The 20,883-nt window shown below is 47.6% G+C and overlaps 1 protein-coding gene and 1 long non-coding RNA gene across 42 annotated transcripts in view; one reads left to right on the forward strand and one right to left on the reverse strand.

Moving 5' to 3' along the window:
* Nucleotides 1–20,883, reverse strand: part of LOC125741707 (protein-methionine sulfoxide oxidase mical3a-like) — a 76,806-nt gene that overhangs the window by 26,780 nt on the left and 29,143 nt on the right. For 24 of the 40 annotated variants that reach the window (XR_007397865.1, XR_007397868.1, XR_007397869.1 and 21 more), the window contains exons 2-22: nt 14,393–14,771; nt 14,004–14,211; nt 13,619–13,735; nt 13,341–13,442; nt 12,712–12,867; nt 12,213–12,313; nt 10,135–10,392; nt 9,868–9,983; nt 9,604–9,730; nt 9,408–9,501; nt 9,242–9,271; nt 8,715–8,862; nt 7,797–7,993; nt 7,590–7,702; nt 7,443–7,499; nt 7,025–7,204; nt 5,606–5,713; nt 4,128–4,223; nt 3,313–3,405; nt 3,024–3,122; nt 428–538 (exon numbers count right to left, since the gene is read on the reverse strand). Coding sequence is in view for 35 of the 40 variants with exons in the window: in XM_049013008.1 (XP_048868965.1) it covers nt 428–538; nt 3,024–3,122; nt 3,313–3,405; nt 4,128–4,223; nt 5,606–5,713; nt 7,025–7,204; nt 7,443–7,499; nt 7,590–7,702; nt 7,797–7,993; nt 8,715–8,862; nt 9,242–9,271; nt 9,408–9,501; nt 9,604–9,730; nt 9,868–9,983; nt 10,135–10,392; nt 12,213–12,313; nt 12,712–12,867; nt 13,341–13,442; nt 13,619–13,735; nt 14,004–14,211; nt 14,393–14,668 (2,787 nt within the window). In the remaining 5 variants the exon portion in view is untranslated. The other 16 variants (XM_049012980.1, XM_049012989.1, XM_049013247.1 and 13 more) reach the window with 12 other exon arrangements.
* Nucleotides 2,352–2,818, forward strand: LOC125741897 (uncharacterized). Of its 2 annotated transcripts, none has more exons than XR_007397934.1 (3): nt 2,352–2,402; nt 2,648–2,696; nt 2,746–2,818. It is a non-coding gene; the product is annotated as an uncharacterized LOC125741897 (long non-coding RNA). The 2 variants fall into 2 exon arrangements; XR_007397933.1 differs by lacking the exon at nt 2,352–2,402 and adding an exon at nt 2,548–2,598.

Genomic DNA, 20,883 nt, shown 5'->3' on the forward strand with positions numbered 1-20,883 from the left:
CATCTTTTGAAATAGTAGGTAGGTTGCCCTGATGTCCTGGCTAAGATTTTCTACTACAGCCCTTTCAAATCTGGCCTCCTAATCATCTCATATATCTAACTGCTGAATTCTCTCCTGCCCCTTCACTACCTCAGCGTACTGGTGGGGAATGGCTGCAGTCACATCATCCGGGTGGGGGCCACAGAGAGGTGCTGCTTGAGGTGGCTCCCCATTGGTTGCTTTGGGTGTCTTTAAAAGCACTATATAAATGCAACATTCCTTCATTCATAACAGAAGCCACCCTGGGCTCCCTTTTCAAGGCTTCAGCAAGGCCTCCTTTTAATCTGACACTTGTTTTATTGCTGTTTAATTGAAGCTAACATTGATATTCTCCATTTCTTCCCCTGTCTAAATGGCCTTGTGACACAGATAGGGGGCGCCGTTTCACCTGTGGCTTCTCAGGCTTGTCTGTAAGCGCAGAGGCAAGACAGGTGGCCCTCTCCTTAACACTAGGGATGTGTAAAGACACTTGGTCCTCTGAGGGAGGGACATGCGACTCCTGCAGGAAAGAGGATGAGCAGCTCAGTGTGGCAAAGGGCAGATGCCAGAAGTTACTATGGTTAAGTCACACACTCCAGTCAGGCACAGCCGAAAGTCAGGGTGTCACCATCCCAGAACAGGCTTTGCAGATGCAGGGAGAGAGACTGGGGTCCAGTTAAAGGAGACACTGGGGAGTGACGTTCCATAATCAAGCAGGTTGAGCTTTTCAAGAGCAATTAATATGTTTAATTCATTAAAATAATTCAACTTATTGTGTTAATTAGTAATGGATGTATGTCAGGCTGAACACCAAGACCATGACCCCTGGTCAATGTGTTGTGTTACAGACTGCCCTGTAGCAGGTGAGAGGCCCCTGGTTAGTACGTCATGTTACAGACTGCCCTGCAGCAGGTGAGAGGCCCCTGGTAGGTACGTCATGTTACAGATTGCCCTGCAGCAGATGAGAGGCCCCTGGTAGGTACGTCATGTTACAGACTGCCCTGTAGCAGGTGAGAGGCCTCTGGTTAGTACGTCATGTTACAGACTGCCCTGCAGCAGGTGAGAGGCCCCTGGTAGGTACGTCATGTTACAGACTGCCCTGTAGCAGGTGAGAGGCCCCTGGCTAGTACGTCATGTTACAGATTGCCCTGTAGCAGGTGAGAGGCCCGCGGATAGTACATCATGTTACAGATTGCCCTGTAGCAGGTGAGAGGCCCCTAGTCAGTATGTCATGTTACTGATTGCCCTGTAGCAGGTGAGAGGCCTCTGGCTAGTATGTCATGTTACAGACTGGCCTGTAGCAGGTGAGAGGCCCCTAGTCAGTATGTCATGTTACAGACTGCCCTGCAGCAGGTGAGAGGCCCCTGGTAGGTACGTCATGTTACAGATTTCCCTGTAGCAGGTGAGAGGCCCCTGGTAGGTACGTCATGTTACAGACTTCCCTGTAGCAGGTGAGAGGCCCCTGGTAGGTACGTCGTGTTACAGATTACCCTGTAGTAGGTGAGAGGCCTCTGGCTAGTACATCATGTTACAGATTGCCCTGTAGTAGGTGAGAGGCCTCTGGTTAGTACATCATGTTACAGACTGTCCTGTAGAAGGCGAGAGGCCCCTGGCTAGTACGTCATGTTACAACACTGTCCTGTAGCAGGCGAGAGGCCCCTGGCTAGTACGTCATGTTACAGACTGCCCTGTAGTAGGTGAGAGGCCTCTGATTAGTACGTCATGTTACAGACTGTCCTGTAGCAGGTGAGAGGCCTCTGATTAGTACGTCATGTTACAGACTGTCCTGTAGCAGGTGAGAGGCCTCTGATTAGTACGTCATGTTACAGACTGCCCTGTAGTAGGTGAGAGGCCCCTGGTAGGTACGTCGTGTTACAGATTACCCTGTAGTAGGTGAGAGGCCTCTGGCTAGTACATCATGTTACAGATTGCCCTGTAGTAGGTGAGAGGCCTCTGGTTAGTACATCATGTTACAGACTGTCCTGTAGAAGGCGAGAGGCCCCTGGCTAGTACGTCATGTTACAACACTGTCCTGTAGCAGGCGAGAGGCCCCTGGCTAGTACGTCATGTTACAGACTGCCCTGTAGCAGGTGAGAGGCCCCTGGCTACTACGTCATGTTACAGATTGCCCTGTAGCAGGTGAGAGGCCCCTGGCTACTACGTCATGTTACAGATTGCCCTGTAGCAGGTGAGAGGCCCCTAGCTAGTACGTCATTTTACAGATTGCCCTGTAGCAGGTGAGAGGCCCCTGGCTACTACGTCATGTTACAGATTGCCCTGTAGCAGGTGAGAGGCCCGCGGTTAGTACATCATGTTACAGATTGCCCTGTAGCAGGTGAGAGGCCACTGGTTAGTATGTCATGTTACAGATTGCCCTGTAGCAGGTGAGAGGCCCCTGGTTAGTACGTCATGTTACAGACTGTCCTGTAGCAGGTGAGAGGCCCCTGGCTACTACGTCATGTTACAGATTGCCCTGTAGCAGGTGAGAGGCCCGCGGTTAGTACATCATGTTACAGATTGCCCTGTAGCAGGTGAGAGGCCACTGGTTAGTATGTCATGTTACAGATTGCCCTGTAGCAGGTGAGAGGCCCCTGGTTAGTACGTCATGTTACAGACTGCCCTGTAGCAGGTGAGAGGCCCCTGGCTAGTACGTCATGTTACAGATTGCCCTGTAGCAGGTGAGAGGCCCCTAGCTAGTACGTCATGTTACAGATTACCCTGTAGCAGGTGAGAGGCCCCTAGCTAGTACGTCATGTTACAGATTGCCCTGTAGCAGGTGAGAGGCCCCTAGCTAGTACGTCATGTTACAGATTGCCCTGTAGCAGGTGAGAGGCCCCTAGCTAGTACGTCATGTTACAGATTGCCCTGTAGCAGGTGAGAGGCCCGCGGTTAGTACATCATGTTACAGATTGCCCTGTAGCAGGTGAGAGGCCACTGGTTAGTATGTCATGTTACAGATTGCCCTGTAGCAGGCCCGTTTTCATGCAAACACCAGGCTGGGCTACCTGACAGAGGTAGTCATGGGAAAGAGAAGGGCTGCCAGGACTGAGACCCCGAGACTGATACCACTGCTCTAAAAAGGAGCGCGGAGGTTTTCTCATGGGCTACAGACAAGACACAGGAGAGAGAGAGAAGCAGAAGGCAATGTTAAACAAGGAAACAGAAAATGTGGCAACGGAATCAGAAGCAAGGAGTATAAATGGAAAATTATGAATGAAGTCTTAGCTGTGAGTGGTGCACTGGCCTCAAAGACACCACAGTGCACCCAGCACAGATAGGGGGGCGTTGTTTCACCTGTGGCTTCTCAGGCTTGTCTTTAAGCCTAGAGGCCAGACAGACATTAGGGGTGTATGTAGCTGTGTGGTCCTCAAGGGGGAGCTGCGGCTCCTGCAGGAGAGAGCAAGTTGAGCCCTGGATGGAGAGTAATGACTGAACAACGTAAATCAACCAGACCCAGCAACACCATGCAAGGAATTTGAACTGAACTGATTAGAAATTAACTTGGAAGAGATCTAGGCAGCAAGACATCCCACGCAAATTTTGATATGCTATGGCATCTATAAAAAAAAAATCAGACATTCTCCAAATCACTGTACCAAGTGCCCTTGTAACACAGGCTAAGATGAAGAATCATCAGCTACAGATTTAAATATCAGCCAGTGTACCTTAAAATGAGCTCCAGGAAGGCAACAGAGGAAGTCTGTCTCTCCCTCAACACAAATTAGTCCCTAGGCAAATGAGAACTCAACACGACACACCACAGGAACATTTCAGCCTTCAGCATCACCTGACTCTTGGAGCAACAGGTAGGAACCACAGATAAGGATAGACCAGTGATGTACAGATTACCGGGTAACGTTCCAGGAGGAACCCGACTCTAGTGCCCCTCAGCACTTTAGACATCCTGACTTACGCTAGTAAAGCAGTCAGCTGCATGAACAGGAAACACCGCGAATCAATTTAGCTACAGGCGCCACCTAAAGAAAACCTCAGCTCTCCTGGTAACCAGGCCCAACCTAAAGGGAGTAACAAAAGGTTTAAGAGGAGCAAGTGTGACAGAAATGAAGGACAAAAAAAGGGCAATGAATGTGCCAGAGACTGGGCGTCACCTGCGCATGAAGAGAGGGCGAGGAAGAGGTGGAGGAAGAGGAGGAGAGTAGAATGATTTTCTTAGGGCAGCTCCGTGAGCTGGAACAGCTTCTGGCCTTCAGGAGATGAGAGGACAGGATCAGTACTGTCATTCCTCAAATACGCAAGAGGGGGTCTCGTCTTCTGGGTGAGCCAGGGATCAGCTAACCTGGCACAGCACTAGGTGCCCACAAGCACACACACCACCTCGTCACATCTAAACAAACTTCCTGTGAACAGGAAGTGAGGTCAGCGTGCAGCAAACCAGAAAGATTGTCCACTGAAGGTAAAAATTGCCGTTTAGGCACATTCAGCCCTGATAAGCCCATCGCAGAAGAGGTAGGTCAAGAAGAATGTGGCCATTCGCATTCTAGCAGGAAAGCAAGTCTGCAAAACTCGAGACAAGAGAGGAAATGGGTGTCGCTTGGAGTGGGATTCAGCAAGACGCCAGTTGCTTGAGGGAACGCTTCCTTATGTGGTTGGCCAGCTGACCTGTTAAACAAGCCTGGATGGTGAAGCGCAAATGGGATTACGCCAGCCCTTAAAGCAATCACGCTGGATTTAATATAACTATACAGAAGCTATTCTAAATAAGAACTCATAATGCAAGCACCTTTCTGCTTTCAGCTAAAGAAATAAAACAAAAAAACAAACTGGTCAACGCAGAGCTAACACGGTGAAATCTGGAAATGGTGAACCTTACGTATGTTGATTTGCCCTTCATTTAACCATGTTACGGGGATGAGCTTAATGAGGAAAACCTACAGAGGGCGCTAGAGTGGGGACAGCCTGCTTCCCCCTGCTGGGCAGAATCCTTTCAGAATGTCATCTGCTCCTGCTCAGGAGGTGGTGTGGGACACCGGGACTGCTTTAGTGTCCAGACGTTGCTAAATCACCAAAACCACCTTCCAAGGAGCACCATCCTTCACACTTGGTGCTTCTATTATAAATTTCAGCACAAAATCTTGTAATCAGACATTGTGTCTACAGGGCACAAATCTAGTACCTATCCACCATGTGGGTTCTTTAATGTTTACAGGGGACAACTATGGTGACCAGATAATCCATGTCTGGGAGGAAATTTTAGCTAGGACAGGATTTGTAAATTACCATTACAGTTAAAAGGACATGGATTTAAACACTTCAGCACTGAGTTCTTGCTGTGTGCTGATTGGTTAGTCTCCTGTAATCATGCATATGTCACTAATGTTAATGTGAAACAGCTGGATGAGTCCTTCAATCAAGGAAACAAACCAGTCAAAGTGCAATAAGAACTGAACTAATTAGCCAATCACAGGAGCCTTTCAGTTCTAAAGAAGTTTGTGAAACTTGAAGTAGCTCAAAGTGTCTTCGCCAACATGGATTATCTGGTCACCCTCGGAAAACACACTCAGACTGCCATGATGCCCAAAAAAAACCTAATAGGGGTATTAAGAGACTGAGGGGTTTGTTACTCTACCTTTGTCCAGGCGGGGATGTGGGAAAGATACAGCGGATCATTCTGGGATACGAGCGATGAAGAAGCAGGCAGCAGAAAGTCCAGGTTGGGCATTGAGCCCCCCCGTGTCTGGTGGAGATGCATGTGGGCAAATCGAAGGAGCACAAGGAAAAGCCCACCCCCCAAGCATGAGGGTGTAGCGTAGAAGGAGAGGAGGCAGGAAGAGAAGAGAAAATAACTGATGGGAAGAAATGCTGGTCGAAAAAAGATAGATGGAACAACAATTATGAACTTTATGCTAATCAAAATAATAAAGAAAGCAGGAAACTGTTACAATACAATCAGAGCTGGAATATGTATCATTATAATCAGAATCCAAGGCCACAATTCCATTCCCCATGATGAGAGCAGAGATTTAGGGAGTTTGTTAGAGGAGAAAATACGAGTATATAGAAGGGAGCACAGCTGTCACCAGGAGAGGTATACCAGTAACATCTCACACACACAGACACACACAGACACACACACACAGACACACACACACACACACACACACACACACACACACACACACACGGAGAGAATGTGAGTATGAAGCAGGGAGCACAACTGCCACAGAGAGCTAAAGCTGTAACATGACTCTCTCTCTCTCACACACACACACAGGTGGGGATGTAAAACTGAATATGCCAAATCGACCTGAATGGTTTCTTCACTTCAAAAGGCACCAGCCATTTGAGACCATTAACCCATTATGGAGACCGAAACCTCAGGGAAAAACAGTCTCCTCAGGAATTTAAAACATTTCTCCCGACCCAAAGCTGGTTCAGCAAAATTTGTGCAGAAATCAACTCCTCCCAGGTTCTGTACGGCGCAGTCTGACAGAGATCATCATTCTCAGAATGAAAACTCCTACACAACCCTTCTCTGGGGGTTATTAGGGGTCAGTGTAGCTCACCTTTGCATACTAAACCCCAAATATACATCCACTTCCATAATGAAGTGAGTGACAGCAAGAGCGCAATAGAAGAAGAGATGTGTTATTCCTCAACAGCCCCCTTCATGCCACCAACCCCCCTCATATAGCCGGGTCAGCGAACTGGCACGGCTAACAGGAAAATCTCAGCGCAATGCGACTCCGTTACCCGCGATGCCAGGCCAAGCCAGCACAGGCCAGCACAGGCCAGCACAGGCCAGTTACGCAAACGCCTACAATCTGTAAACAAACATCACTGACACAGTAAGTGAGGGGCTGCCATGTTAATGAACATCAGGCCATTTAATCGCTAACAGACTTTCATAATTAATCAATACTGCACTTAAACACACAAGCAGAACTTGAAGGAGTGCAGAGGAGGTGAAGGTTAGAGAGGTTAGGAAGGTACCATCTCTCTCGTGTCCACGGGGGTGTCCCTCTGACACATTCGCGCGGCTGCTCACCTGTCTCTTCAGGCCTGAGGAAGGCACGGGGGCGTTCTCCTCAAACTTGGCCAGCAGCTGAGACGCCATGGACTTCACTTTGTTGTTGTTGTTGCCGCCGGCTACGGCATCAACCCGGCGCTCCGTCAGGGCGGTGGCCAGACCGTGCCGGTCCTCACAACGGACCCTCGGGAACCCCTCCTGGGTGTCAAATACAATACGGCTGAAACCGTGCAACAAATTTCAATCACATTCTGGACGGCTTCGTTTAAAAACAGATCCAAGGAGGACAGAGCACGTGCCGCATCTCAGAATCCCATCAGGAGATAATGGATAAAACCAAGCTTCTAGAAACCAACACGCTCTGCCATCTTGCTGAGAAATAAACACAAAACTAAATGGAAACGATGAATAAAAATGACAGCCGATCACTGCTTACATCTTCGGTGAGGCTGGTTCTCCTCCTCTTGCCTTCCAGCTCCTTCTCCTTCTGGTCCTGAGGGACAGTAAGGAACGCCTGCAGTTATACTGACACTTTCGCGATTCACCGACGGGCATCACGCCAGAAGAGGCGGGCGATCCGGACCTTAGGGTTACGCTTGCGGGTGATGCTCTGTCCAAGTTTGCTCAAGAAGGAAATGGGAGACTTTGTGCTGGCGATCAGGGCTGCCTTGTCCTCCGGACTGAGGTTGTTGTTGTCTGACAAGCCAAAGGAAAAAAAAATTAAAAAAAGGTTTCCCCAAGGCCAAAGGCCACACAGCATGCACGTTGTTTATGACATTCCAGCACTCACCACCAGGGGGCACCGTGTCCTTAAACATCTCATAGAACTGGCTGAGGTACATGACCATGGAGAGCTTGTCGGGCTCCCCCACTGATGACATCTCCTTGCCAGTCATGATGGGCGAGATGCCAAACTCCTGCTCGGCCACATCGAACGCTAGCTGGTTGTTTTTCTCCAGGTCTCGCTCTTCTAGGGAGTCAAAATCACTGCAGGGACACAGCAGATCCATGGATGGGGGAGGAGAAATAAGCAGAAAATAATAGGGCAGGTGCCACGGCCATATCGAGTGACCGCTGAAAGCAGCTGCCCCACCATCGTGCGTCTTTGCCACGCCCACAGATTAGCCACTAAAAGTGCCTTGAGCACACACAAACACTTCTACAAAAGTTGGGGAAAAATTTACACGACATCACTAGACGTTTAATGGCATCTTCCACAATTCCTTGATGAGCGGATGAATAGGGGTGGAGCCACAGGAGTACTGGCCAGAACTGAATGGTGATTGGCCCTCGGAGTGCCCCCCTCCACTGTCACTCACCGATTCAAAACATCATTGGCTGATAAGGTTTGCCCCTCTATGAACTATGCCCCCTCGCCTGCCACACACCTCACATGCCCCTGCGGTTGAATATCCCGGAGAAAATTCACAGGCTAACTGATCAGTGGTTGAGCTGGGTCAAGGACAAGATGCCCTCTCTCTCCAACAGGGTGCATTCGGGGGGGAATCTGAGACTCAGACCAGTCCCTGCTCACTGCTACCATGCAAGCATACTGCCGCACAAAGACTACAGGAAACGGTCGCCAACGCAGCACAGCATGATTCAGCGTAAAGACGACTCCCATTAAGCAAATAAGGGTTAGGGTCTAGTCCTGCATGACTTCTCCCATTACAAAGCTCCTGGGCGTGGATCTCAGCAGGCTTCTCACATGAGGTCGGGCCGGTAGCGGTGGATGATGGCACACAGGGCCAGGCCACTCTTCCAGGACGTGGTGAGGTCGGTGACGCTGACATTCCGGTAGCCCTGCGTCTGCCGCTGACACCAGCTCAGCAGCTTGCTGGATCGGGCTATGGAGTCTGTGGAACATAGCAGGGCACCACAGTGACTGATACAAACCCAGGGCCCAGTGTTGCCCAGCCAATCCTGAGACGCCCAGTTAGTCACATGACCAGAGACCCAAGGTCAAACAGTCATAGCTATAAAGTTTAACACAGATTATTCAGACTGTAAGCGTAACAAAATGGTAATCAATTGTTAGTTATTACCCTGCTGATCTGTTAGTAAATCAAATTAACCTTCCAAGATGCCATAATCCATTTTTTTTTGTAAAACCAAAAACTGTTTTCTATGAACTGTAATTGGTGAGTTTGAAGCCTCAGTGTTAAAATTAATAAAATAGCCAAATTACTGACTCTTGAAGGGCTTCATGCAAATTTTAGTGACTGGTAATTTTACCTTCCAAAATGTTCTCAAGCTGACCATATTCTAGGACAAGAATGACACACTGTTATACTTCAGCTGTAATAACAGAGCCCTCGAGTTTAGGGACACGCATACCGTAACGGAACCATGGATAAACCCACAGTACCCAACAAAGGCCAGTATAAAGGTGGTTCCTCACCGTGTCGTGTTAGCTTGGGTGTCAAAGCATTGACTGCATTCTCCATATCAATTCGTGGGTCCCTGCACTCCCCCGTGTCTATGAGGTGTCGCACCTGTGAATAGCAATAATGCGGGTCACTCCCGCTGGTATCCTACGCTGGTATTCAACAACATTAACACTGGTTGGAGGCAGGCAATGCAGGTGAGAGACACACCTGGTTGGGCCTGAGGGAGTGGAGGTTGATGTTGGGGTAGCGTGTGGTGGGGTCCACACTGTACTGGCTGAAGTTCTTGCTGACATTCTCGGGGGTAGTCTGAGGAAGGAGGCGATAGATGGTCTCCCTTTGGGGGTGGGTGGATGGGGGGGGGGGTTAGTGAGAGATTACCATGGACATTTCTTAGCCTAGCAGAGCCGGGCTCATTCTGATCGCAACAGAACGATGCGATACAGGTGGCTGTGTAACACGCGGCCCACCCACCTCTCAGCCAGCACCTCCAGCGGCGCGGTGCCCTGCGACCAGCTGCGCACCATCCAGGCCGAGTCCAGGGCTGCCAGGAAGCCCCTGGCGATGCCCGTGCCCATGGGCCAGAAGGGCTGCGGGGGGGGGGGGGGGGGGCACCGCTTTCAGAATTCATACCTCCATTTTATCAAAATGTCTGAACTATCATCTCCACATCTCTCTCGCGCCCCCCACCACCTCCGGCTGACCCACTCTCCCTCCAGCACGCTCCCCATCTCCCCTCACCTCCAGCAGGCTGTCCCCCACCAGCGCCACCAGCAGCTGGTGCCCGTTACGCTGTCGCACCAGCGCCGCGTTCTCTGACGCGTACATGCAGGTGAAGTCGAACATAGCCACGTCCGGCTGCCCATAGTGGTTTATGGCGAAGTCCAGCGTGGGCAGCTGGTGGTTGGTGGAGAAGTCGGCCGCTTCGCGGGCGTAGGCCAGCAGGGCAGCCTGGTCCACGTTGCCTCGGGACAGCAGCAGCTCCGTGTCGGCATGGTCCTGCGGGACGGATGTTAGCGTTAATGTGCAGGGACTGCTCTCCTCTAATGAGGGATTATCGACTTTTCTTTTAGTCGATCATAGTGCCACATGTGTCAAACAGAGGCAGGAAGTAGCAAAGAGACATGCCACCCTCTGGCCAGTCATCAAGCTTGACTAGATACAGCTAACCTGAGATACATTAACATCAGCACATTTTCCTAGGGAAGAGTCCAGCATGATTGCTGGATTCCAGGACCAGCTGAGCACTTAATGTGCATTTCATTTGGTGATTTTAAACATTTATTTATTGTGCCATGGAGCACTTTAGTTGATCATTTGCGGCTTATTCTCCAGGTGTGTTTAAATGAATCGATACTCCAACATTCAAAAGGCACAATCACAGAGGTTTTAAAATCTCCGCCCATTTTTCCAAGCTGTGCAGGAGTTTAGCTCAGTTTAATACAATCACAATAATAACTGTATTTTGATTCATATGACTTTAACCAAGCAGCCACTCCTGAAACAGCAGCTCAATAAAGCCTAATTAAGAACTCCACTGGAACAAACACGAGCACACGTGGTGTGTTATGAGGACTGAAACCGAGCAATGATGTTGGGAGTCGCAGACAAGTGTATGGCAGACAAGTGTATGGCAGACAAGTGTATGGCAGACAAGTGTATTGCAGCGTTACCACACAGAACCAAGAAAAGGAATTCCAAACCATTACAATCCTTAATATACAGGTCAGGCTTCTGGAAACACCGGGATTTGTGGTGAAATTTGGGCGTGCTCTTTAATTTTACATGCCATTCCAGACGTGCAGTTCTGAATTAGGTACCAGGATGATGCATCCCTGCTAATCCACGTAGAAGCCACTCTCATGGAGCAGGGCTCCAACAGGCACAGGGGGAAGCCGGACCATGGACCACACTTTCTCAGAGATATTATGCATTATGCTGACGTGCTACATCTGGATTTCAAGACGTCCCACAGAGCCGAAAGCTCAGATGTCGACATTCCATCATCACGCGTCTGTGTTCAACCACCACAGAAAAACATGGACCAAAAATGAACCCAGGGCGGAAGAACTGCCCAGAAGAGAGATTAACCAGATTCCAACATGCCCTGCACCTCACCGCTGGGGGTTGTTACATCCAATGCCCCTACGCCATCCGGTCACCGACTAAACAGGGTGACCGAACGGGGCCCCCGACTGAGATCCGGGAAATTCCAGAGGGTCAGTGCCCCTGTCCAGGGTCCCACAGCATGCAAAGACCACACAACTTGGTCCTAATTGACAAGAAAAAAACTAAAGCTGGAATTTCAAAAACTGCGGAATCCACAAAGTTTATCGGTGCTGAAATTAATCTGCGCCTTTCACGACTGATGGAGTCCGTGTTTTCCTGCGTGCCTCACAAGTGCACAGCTCAAAGTCCCCCCACATAATCTCCACAGAAAGCTAAAACAAGACAGTTACCACTGCTTATGAACAGCACAATAAATGTTTCAATGTCGGCAATGTCAGAATAACTCGGCAGTCAAACACCCCAGGTGCAGAACCTAAACAAATACAATTCGAAGGGTAAGCCAACCTGTTTCAACAAGTAAATCCAAAAACCGAAGACAACCTTTTAATCTTGAGATTATACTTCCTAAGAAAACTGTCAGAAGACTGGTATTGTTCAAAGTATATTAAGTTCTCGTTAAGCGTGGCTCAGCTTGTTTGCTAAGAGGGACTGTTCCATCTGGCAGGCTGTGTGTGTGCCCCAGACGTGCCCCCTGCCCCCAACCTCCTCAACCGCCACCCCCCCCTCCATGGGAGGCTTTAATCACTCACATGCAGGATGACTCCCTTCTCCAGTAGACTTTGCTTTTTGGCAGTCATGACAAAGTAATGCGTGTCATCCTTGTAGTAGACAATGTTTTCCAGGTCGATTCCTAGGAATCGGAGAGAGAGACTTATTTTCCTACCCAGGAACCACCACCCTCATTTTCAACCACTTGGTACTTTCCCTCAATAGAGGATTGTGGGTATTGCCAGTGATTATACAGCAACAGACATTCTCAAAGCCCTGTCAAGCTGATCATCTCTTAATTGAGAGCCTCTCCTGACCACAATTTATGGTGTACATTTGGTTGGCTCCACTCGTCCTCCTTCAAAAAGCATCAAACAAAATGAACAGACACTGTGCCTAAGCGGATGAGAAACGTTATTACGCCTACGTAAACAATGATGAATCGGCAGATAGCCCTGCTTTCCTGTTCTGCATTTCCAGCACGTCTACAGGACAAAAAGCACACATCGCTCAGGTACGGCACTGCAGAGAGAAGCTCACCTGTGGCCTCCCGCAGGTCTTGGAAGAACTTCTGGTTGAAGATGAAGGCCACACCACTGATCTCCTCCACCTTAGCCTCAGCCGTGGTGTTGCGGTTGATGAAGTTAGCCGTTATGGCGATGGCCAGCTTGCCCCTGAACTCCTTTCTACGGAACCCTGGGTGGAAGGAGACAGGAAGCATCATCTCACGGGAAGTGGGGACAGGTCATGTTGTGTGGCACCAAAGAAGGGGAGTGAGGCAGTGACATCGCTTGGGAACATAAAGGAATCAATAGTAACAAGGGGAATCCCCTTATTTTTACAGCTATTTCCTACTGCCTCTCTCCATAACCTTCTTCTATCACCTGACTTAGCAGTGATAGACTTTGAGCCTCCAAGAGTTAAATGGGCAGACAGACACATCAGCAGGTACTAGAGGAGTTAGTCATTGAATTGGTGTGTTTGTCTGTGTGTGTGTGTCCGTGTGTGAGAGAGAGAGAGAGAGAGATAGAGAGAGAGGGTTTCCAAATGATAACATTAGTTTTAACTCTGTTACTGATTCCAGTAGATACTCAAGAAAAGGGACACGCCAACACCATCTTGGACAAGGATCCACCTCTATCTGCAAGGGGTCAGATGACTGTCTTTACCAGGCAGAGTGTTTCTTCTACCATCTGCACCAATGACAACGTCAAACTCCAGCTCATTCACAGGATGTGTCCCTGGGGAAACCTCGGCTCTCCATCCTATTCCTGGGAAACACGGTACAGGAGTTCCACTGAGCCTTTCTAGAAAATTACTACACACACACTCAAACCATATAGATAAAAATACCTAAATCTGCATTGTGGACAAAAAAAGTCTCTAAACAGCAGGAGTACAACAGGTGTTACCAGAAGGGCAGCGGGCAAGTGGGAGCCAAACTTACTCTCATTCTCCTGGTCCTCTGGTGGCTCGACTAACCCCTTGAACTCAACGTTGACATGGATCTCTATGCCCAGCAGCAAAGCGACCTTTAGCAGAATGAGCTGGAGCTGGCGGATACCTAAAGAAGAGCCCGGCTGTTATTTTATACTCAGCTCAAAGCGAGGATGGGTCATCACAGAGAAGGGCTCCTTCTCCAGAACTGGACTAAAAACCTTCTCTTTCAGGGTCTGTCATCTATTTACCAAAAAGCACTGCGAAAGCACTGAGGTGACTAGTAAAGTTATACAGAACCTACAGCCCTTGACACCCTGCAATGGGTTTTCCAAAATCTATGATTCATGCCCTCTTGGGTAGTTGTTTACAAGCAAACTGGCTCCTTCACTCACTGATGTGGTCAATGGCTCCAGCGCAGAACTTCCCATAGAACTTTTTTGCCCCAAGACCACGCAGGTCCTGGATGGTGAAGGGCCAGAGGTGCAACACATTGTTGCGTGAGAAGGCATCCCGCTTCTCCAGCAGCACCACCTTGGCTCCCAGGAAGCTCAGCTCTATGGCCGTCCGGAGGCCACATGGTCCTGCACCGATGATCAGGCACTGCAAGAGGAGCAGCAAGGGGAAAAAAATCCTATCAAGGCACAAGCCACCACCAATCATCTGCAAGCTGACCTAAACCTGGTAAAAAAGTAACGAAAACGGTTTAAGGGACAAAACATAATCAAGGTCAGTATAACCATGACCGCGAGTGAAGATCCGGTGGGCAGATTAGGAAGCTCACCCTTGAGTTGGTGCAGGCACGGCCCTTTTTATAGTCTTTATGGCTGGCCCTCTTATCCAACTTGGCCCAGAGGGCCTTGGCCTTCCAGTAGTTGAGCCTAGACTTGAGCTTGTGGTAGAAGATGCGGTACTCGCTGGGCTTCAGCTCCAGGAAGTCGCATAGCTCTTGGAAGGATCGAAGTGTCCCTTTGCAGGTGGTCGCCTGAACGAAGCGGTCGAAGAGGACATGCGACTGGTTCACCGACTCTCCTCCATTTCCGACGCCGCCATCCCCCATGGTCCAGGGGCACAGCTGTCCCCCCGGGGCTCAGGTGGCTGGGACGAGCCCCCTCACACTAGCTGTGCTTCCAGTTCACTTCTGACCTCCAGACATTGCTCTACTGCCAAGAAAACAAGACAGAATATCTGTCACTTATAGTAACCACAAAGGCGTGGGCATTAGGTAACAAAATCTACATCAAAAGTTTCCAGAATGACAAGGAAAACAAAGTTGCATGTGTGGAAAATATCAGCAGGACATGTAAGGAAGATGCATTTTCTACCATGTCTGACGACAACTGCGAAAACAACATTTTTCTAAGAAAAAAAATCCACAACCATTTCTCTAGTTTCACTGGCATAGGGTTGCAAGTTGGATTTTCTACTTAAGATTTAAATCTCAGCTGGGTTCCACATCATGTAATTATGGCTATTTCTGTTCTTTCCTGTGCTTCAGAGTCTCGTCACAAAAAGTTCCCTTGTCTTACCGTGTAACCGAGAACAGGATGCACCGTCACATACTGTGATAAACACTGAACAACCAAGAAACACCCTAAATTATGTAAAGAAGCAGGTCAAATCCAGACCTCAGAGAAGGAATCTGTGCCATGGATGGATCGTACTGCCACACGAACCTGACGTCTTATCTAACAGCATGGACCAACAACAGGAAGCCCATTTCTTCACATAAACCCAAACAGAACAAAGGCAGGCCACTGGCACACATGGGGCACGGCAACAGAGCTCTACGGATGCAGGAAATCGAATCATGATATTGGAGTGCAGCACTAAAAAGCAACGGCAACATCGACGTTTCTCACACAGCCCAAGCCCAAGCCAATGCCATGTCAAAAAGCATGATGAGAAATGGGGCTTCACAGAAGTAAAGCAGGGGAGGAGGACATGGACTAAACCTCAAACCCCAGGACAGCCAATAATGATAACAGAGATTCAAGATATGCAACCGGAAATGTCTCAGTAAGGTTTTCCCAGGTGTTCCATTCTTAGTGAATTTTATTCTTTACTAAATGAAAATTAACATCTCCCCATAATGACAGATTACAGACCAAGACCAGGTCGGACGATTAACCAATCCACAGGTACGGATGATGAAAGATTCCGAAGGAGAAGAAACAAGCTTCTTTAGGACAATCTCTTCTACATGCCAGATGTTTCATGTGAAACAGCGAGCAAGATAAAAACCAAGGTAAGATTAAATTTTTCCAGTGAAATTTATCAACTGGAATCATTTCTCGGGTGCTTGTGGACATTACGATATATAAGCCAAAAGTCAAAGACTGATCTATCTTGCACAGGAAGAAGCTCCCTAGTTAGTTTAACAGAATCATTCTAATATCATGAGAGATAATGACAGTCCTGCAGCTAGTGTAGTCCAGCGATGCACTGCACCATCCCTAACCCAGCCCTCTGAGTGCAGAGAGCCTTTGGCCTTTAAAGCGAAGCCAGCAGACCCTAAATCACAGCAGTGCGCAGCAGGATCAAGCATAAAGAGGCTTGTTGAGAGCACACTGCAGACAGCCTTGAAGCTGGTGCCCAGGAAACCCAGAAAAGCTGTGGCAGGCCAGGAGCTGACCGTAGGTGGAGAGAAGGCCCAGTGGGAGCTGCCAAGAAAACACGGCGCTCTCAGCACAAGCCCTTCCGGTCTCGCGCAGGATGGAACACCTGGCCCACCCAATGACAGCCGATATCCTTCAGGCTCAATGCAGCCCGCGCAACTAAAAGGGCTTCTGTGAGGGATGAGAGATTGAGTCCACAGCTGAGCTAGGTTTTCTGTGGCCCTGTGCCCATAACCAAACGTTATCCCAGTGCTGTGTCATCAGGACAGATTTCCGGAGGCCTACAGGAAACATCCAGAAACACGCTGGAATCACATGGCAGGTATCCAAAACCACTTTCCACGTTGCTCCTACGTTAACGGCTAAAACAGCGAACGAGAATCCCCAAGAGAAGACCAAGAAAACCGTTGCTGGTAATATCTCCAGTACTTCCCTCTCTGAATCACGATAGTGATGCAGAGGCCTACGCTCACAGCTCCGGAATGTGCCAGTCCGTATCTGGCCCTGTGACAGCAGCCTTATGATCCTATTCATCAAGTCGTCCCTGACGGAGATGGGGGCCTCTGAATGGCATAGAAATCACACGATGACCAAACCCCTTCTGCAGAGTCTCCAGACCCCATCAGCTGTGACTCACAAAAAAACTTGCAAAAAAAAACAGCAAATGCAAAAAAAAAAAAAAAAAAAAAAAAAAAAAAAAAAAAAACTGCTTGCTACAATGAAATTATGTTTCTAAAAGATGAAATATAGCAATCCAGGAAAATCACTTTTTATATGTTTGGAAAGATACTGTGCACTATACATTTACAGACCAAAAAAAAAATAAATTCCCACGTAAGTGTACATGTAATGACTCAAACAATATCCACCTTTCTGTAAACGCGCCAATTATTGCCAACATCCTATTAATATGTAGACATAAGCAGGTCATAAGTATGGCAATGGTGACTCACCATTGCCTGAAACATCACTGGTGCCGTATGCGACCAGGTACTTAAGAATCAAGCCCAGAATATCTGCTCCTATGCTCTCGTTTACAATAGATGAAAATGAAGAGAACCAAGTACAGGAGGAGAAAGATCACAACATTTCAATTCATTATACTACTTAATGTCCTTCAAAATGATGAAGAAAAAGAGCTCTTCAATAAACATTTTATCCCTTATAAACAAATAATGAGGATCCACTTATACTGACTCTATCCGGCAACCAAAATATTTAGAGGCTAGACAATCTAGATTTATACAGGCGCTCCTCTACTTAGGAATCTATCTATCTCTGATTTAAAGGAACCCAGGGTTTTAGCTTGCGCTACACTAGCAGGAAGACTATTCCATACTCTAACTACACGCTGTGTAAAGAAGTGCTTCCTCAAATTCATTTTAAACTTAAAACTTATGGCCACAAGTTCTAGTATTTAAACTAATATCAAAATAGCCATTTGGCTGAACAGCATGCAGACCTGTTAGAATCATATATACCTGAATCATGCCCCCCCCCCCCCCCCCTTAGCCTATGTTCACACTGCAGGCCTTAATGCTCAATTCTGATTTCCTGCTCAGATCAGATTTTTTTGTTTGCCTGTTCACATTACTCTCTTTAATGTGGGCAATATCGGATTCCAAAGTGAACGGTTCACTGTGCTGAACTGGCCCGCGTGCGCGCAAAACAACAAAGACGCAGTGACACGCATGCGCAAAAACAACAAAGACGCAGTGACACGCATGCGCAAAAACAACAAAGACGCAGTGACACGCATGCGCAAAAACAACAAAGACGCAGTGACACGCATGCGCAAAAACAACAAAGACGCAGTGACACACATGCGCAAAAACAAAGATGACACTTTACTGATGCAGGAAGTCAATCTCCAGCATGGAGACACCGGCAGGTTAAATGCTTAAACTGCTTACCAGGGGAAGTAGGCAGCTTCAAAACATTGCTGTGAGGAGGAGAAAGATGAAGAACAGAAAAAGAGAAGATAAAAGTGCTTAATTATTGCCCTTTGTGCAATAATTGTCTCTACCACAGCACGGAGGTGTGTGTGGATGCAGAGTCGGAGCCAGGAGTGCTGGAATCGCGACACCAATGAGTACACTGAGCTGGATTTTAATGTCAGATTGTGAAGGTCAACGTTTATATCTGTGAGCACCTTTCCACACGACTCGCGCACAGAGACAATCATCTCAGGCGGGGACATATGGTGACTTTCGCCTGTGCAGAATAGTGACGAATGATCGAGAGTGATGTAAAAAGTCGCATGAATTCCGATTTCGCTGTTCAGGTCGCATTGCAAAAAAATCAAACCTGCATCCAATTTATGACCACATCGGAACCACACGTCCAAATCGGAATTTTAAAAAAGATTCCATGTGACTTGTGCTGTTCACATTGTCATGAAAAAATGTGATCCGAGTAACATATGAGCAAAAAAATCAGATTTGGGCCACATTTGTCCTGCAGCGTGAACGTAGCCTTAATCTCCTTTGCTCGAGACTAAACAGATTCAGCTCAGCTAACCTCTCCTCATAAGATGTTTCTCTAACACCAGGAATCATTCTTGTAGCCCTACGTTGCACCTTTTCCAAGGCAGCAATGCCCTCCTTAAGGTATGGTGACCAAACCTGCACACAATATTCTAGGTGGGGTCTTACCAAGGAATTATATAATCATATATAAACTCCACACACCTTGAGATGTAACCCAACATCCTACTGGCCTTTTTTACTGTTTCCAAACACTGGTGAGAGTGGGACACGGAAGCATCAACATATACACTGAGATCTTTCTCATAATCAGCTGCATGGATTACCTTATGGTATCAGCCCAGTTGCTAATTAAATCAATATCCCTTTGTAGTCTCTGTTCTGCTAGATCAGTATCTGCTACACTACACCTTGGTGTCATCTGCAAAATTAACCAGTTTACTGTATGTACTGGTGTCAATATCATTAATGTAAATTAGGAACAATAATGGTCCTAAAATTGGACCATGCAGCACCCCACTATGAACGCAGGCCCACTGTGACATTGTGCCTCTAACTACTCGCTGCTTCCTGTCTGTTAACCAGTTTTCAAACAAAGCAGCATTTTAAGGGTACTAAGCTAAAATTTTTATAGCTAAAAACTATTTCAGATGCCTTTGCCAGTGTTATGCCATATCAGAAAAGTTCCCAACGACAGAAGAAATATCATATTGGTTAACTTTCCATCTTGCAAAAGACATGGAACTGATTAACACAGTCAGCAAAGAGGGTTTTAATAACATGATCTGGGGCCTAATGACGTACGTAGAATTCACATTAAAACATGGCGTACGGACAAAACTAGGAATGTGCGTAAGCAAGAAAAAATCCAGATGCATAAAACTTTGCGTAAGCACAGATCAACGCACATTCCCTTTATAAATGCCAATGAGCACGAAATTTTACGTACGTGAACGAGCCCACAGCCACCCCCCCCAACCCGCCCATGATTATGCATATTTGCATATGTAAATCTGTATAAATACCCGCTTTGTTCTGTTTTTCTTAAACAACAATGGATAAACCACATGGGTAAAATAAGTATTTTAGTGAGTTGAAAGTGGAGGTAATGTGAACAGAAATCGAGAAAAGAAAAATTATATTATTTGGTGGTTTAATTAGTGGCATCAGCACTAAAGTTGACGGAGCGGCAGAACGTGGTGGAGTCAGTTAAAAGTGTTTTTATCTATTCGCACGGTGGCCGAAATTAAAAAGAAGTCGTCCGACATTAAAGTCGACGTGACAAAACGAGTGTCCGCTCACCGTAAGAGTCTTAACAGCACAGGCGGAGGGAGCGGAATCCCCGGTCTCTCACTTTATCGGGTGAGGGGGACGCCGATGTCAGCGCAGGCGGAGGGAGCGGAATCCCCGGTCTCTCACTTTATCGGGTGAGGGGGACGCCGATGTCAGCGCGGGTAAGTTTTTCTCGTAGCATACTTTTTTGAATTACTTGCATGTTTATGAATAACAAGTAGGGTGCAGATGCAGTGTTACTTTTGTTTATTGTTTGTTTAATCTTACAGACAATAGTACAAGAGGTGCCCCCAGTGCAGAGGACGACACAGGCGTCGATGGTGCTGCTGTGCCGAGCACATCTTTGGGCGCTGGCTGCACACATTCCTGTGCCTCGGAAACCGGGGGGCGACCGTCCGGCCGTGTGCTGACTGAAGCTGTGCTGCAGTCACAAAATGCAATAGCACACGCTATAAGAGATGTTGCCAATGAACTAAAACATCGAAATGATACGATGTGTGACATTAACAACACATTCAAAGAATTAGTAAAAAAAAATAAATGCGGTGTTTGGTTACTTGCTTTACATTCTTGCTATTACATTAATGAGACGCATGTTCGAATCGCACATAATTTGTACATTAATAGGGTGAAAGTGCTTTCTATTTACATAAGCAAGTTTGTTCTCTGAAGGTTCTTTTATAGCAATGTGAGTGCAGTCGATGGTTCCGATGACATTGGGAAAACCGGACATCGCTGCAAATTACACTTTAATGTTTGCCTGTTCGACCACAGTGTAAGAAAATTTTATATATCTGGGTGACAAGCGAATTATGCCGTCCCATACAGCAGGCATGGCGCGACTTGGTGTTGATTAAATCACGTGACTATGATCCCTG

Source organism: Brienomyrus brachyistius, chromosome 1, assembly GCF_023856365.1.
Source record: "Brienomyrus brachyistius isolate T26 chromosome 1, BBRACH_0.4, whole genome shotgun sequence".
Taxonomy (NCBI): Eukaryota; Metazoa; Chordata; class Actinopteri; order Osteoglossiformes; family Mormyridae; genus Brienomyrus; species Brienomyrus brachyistius.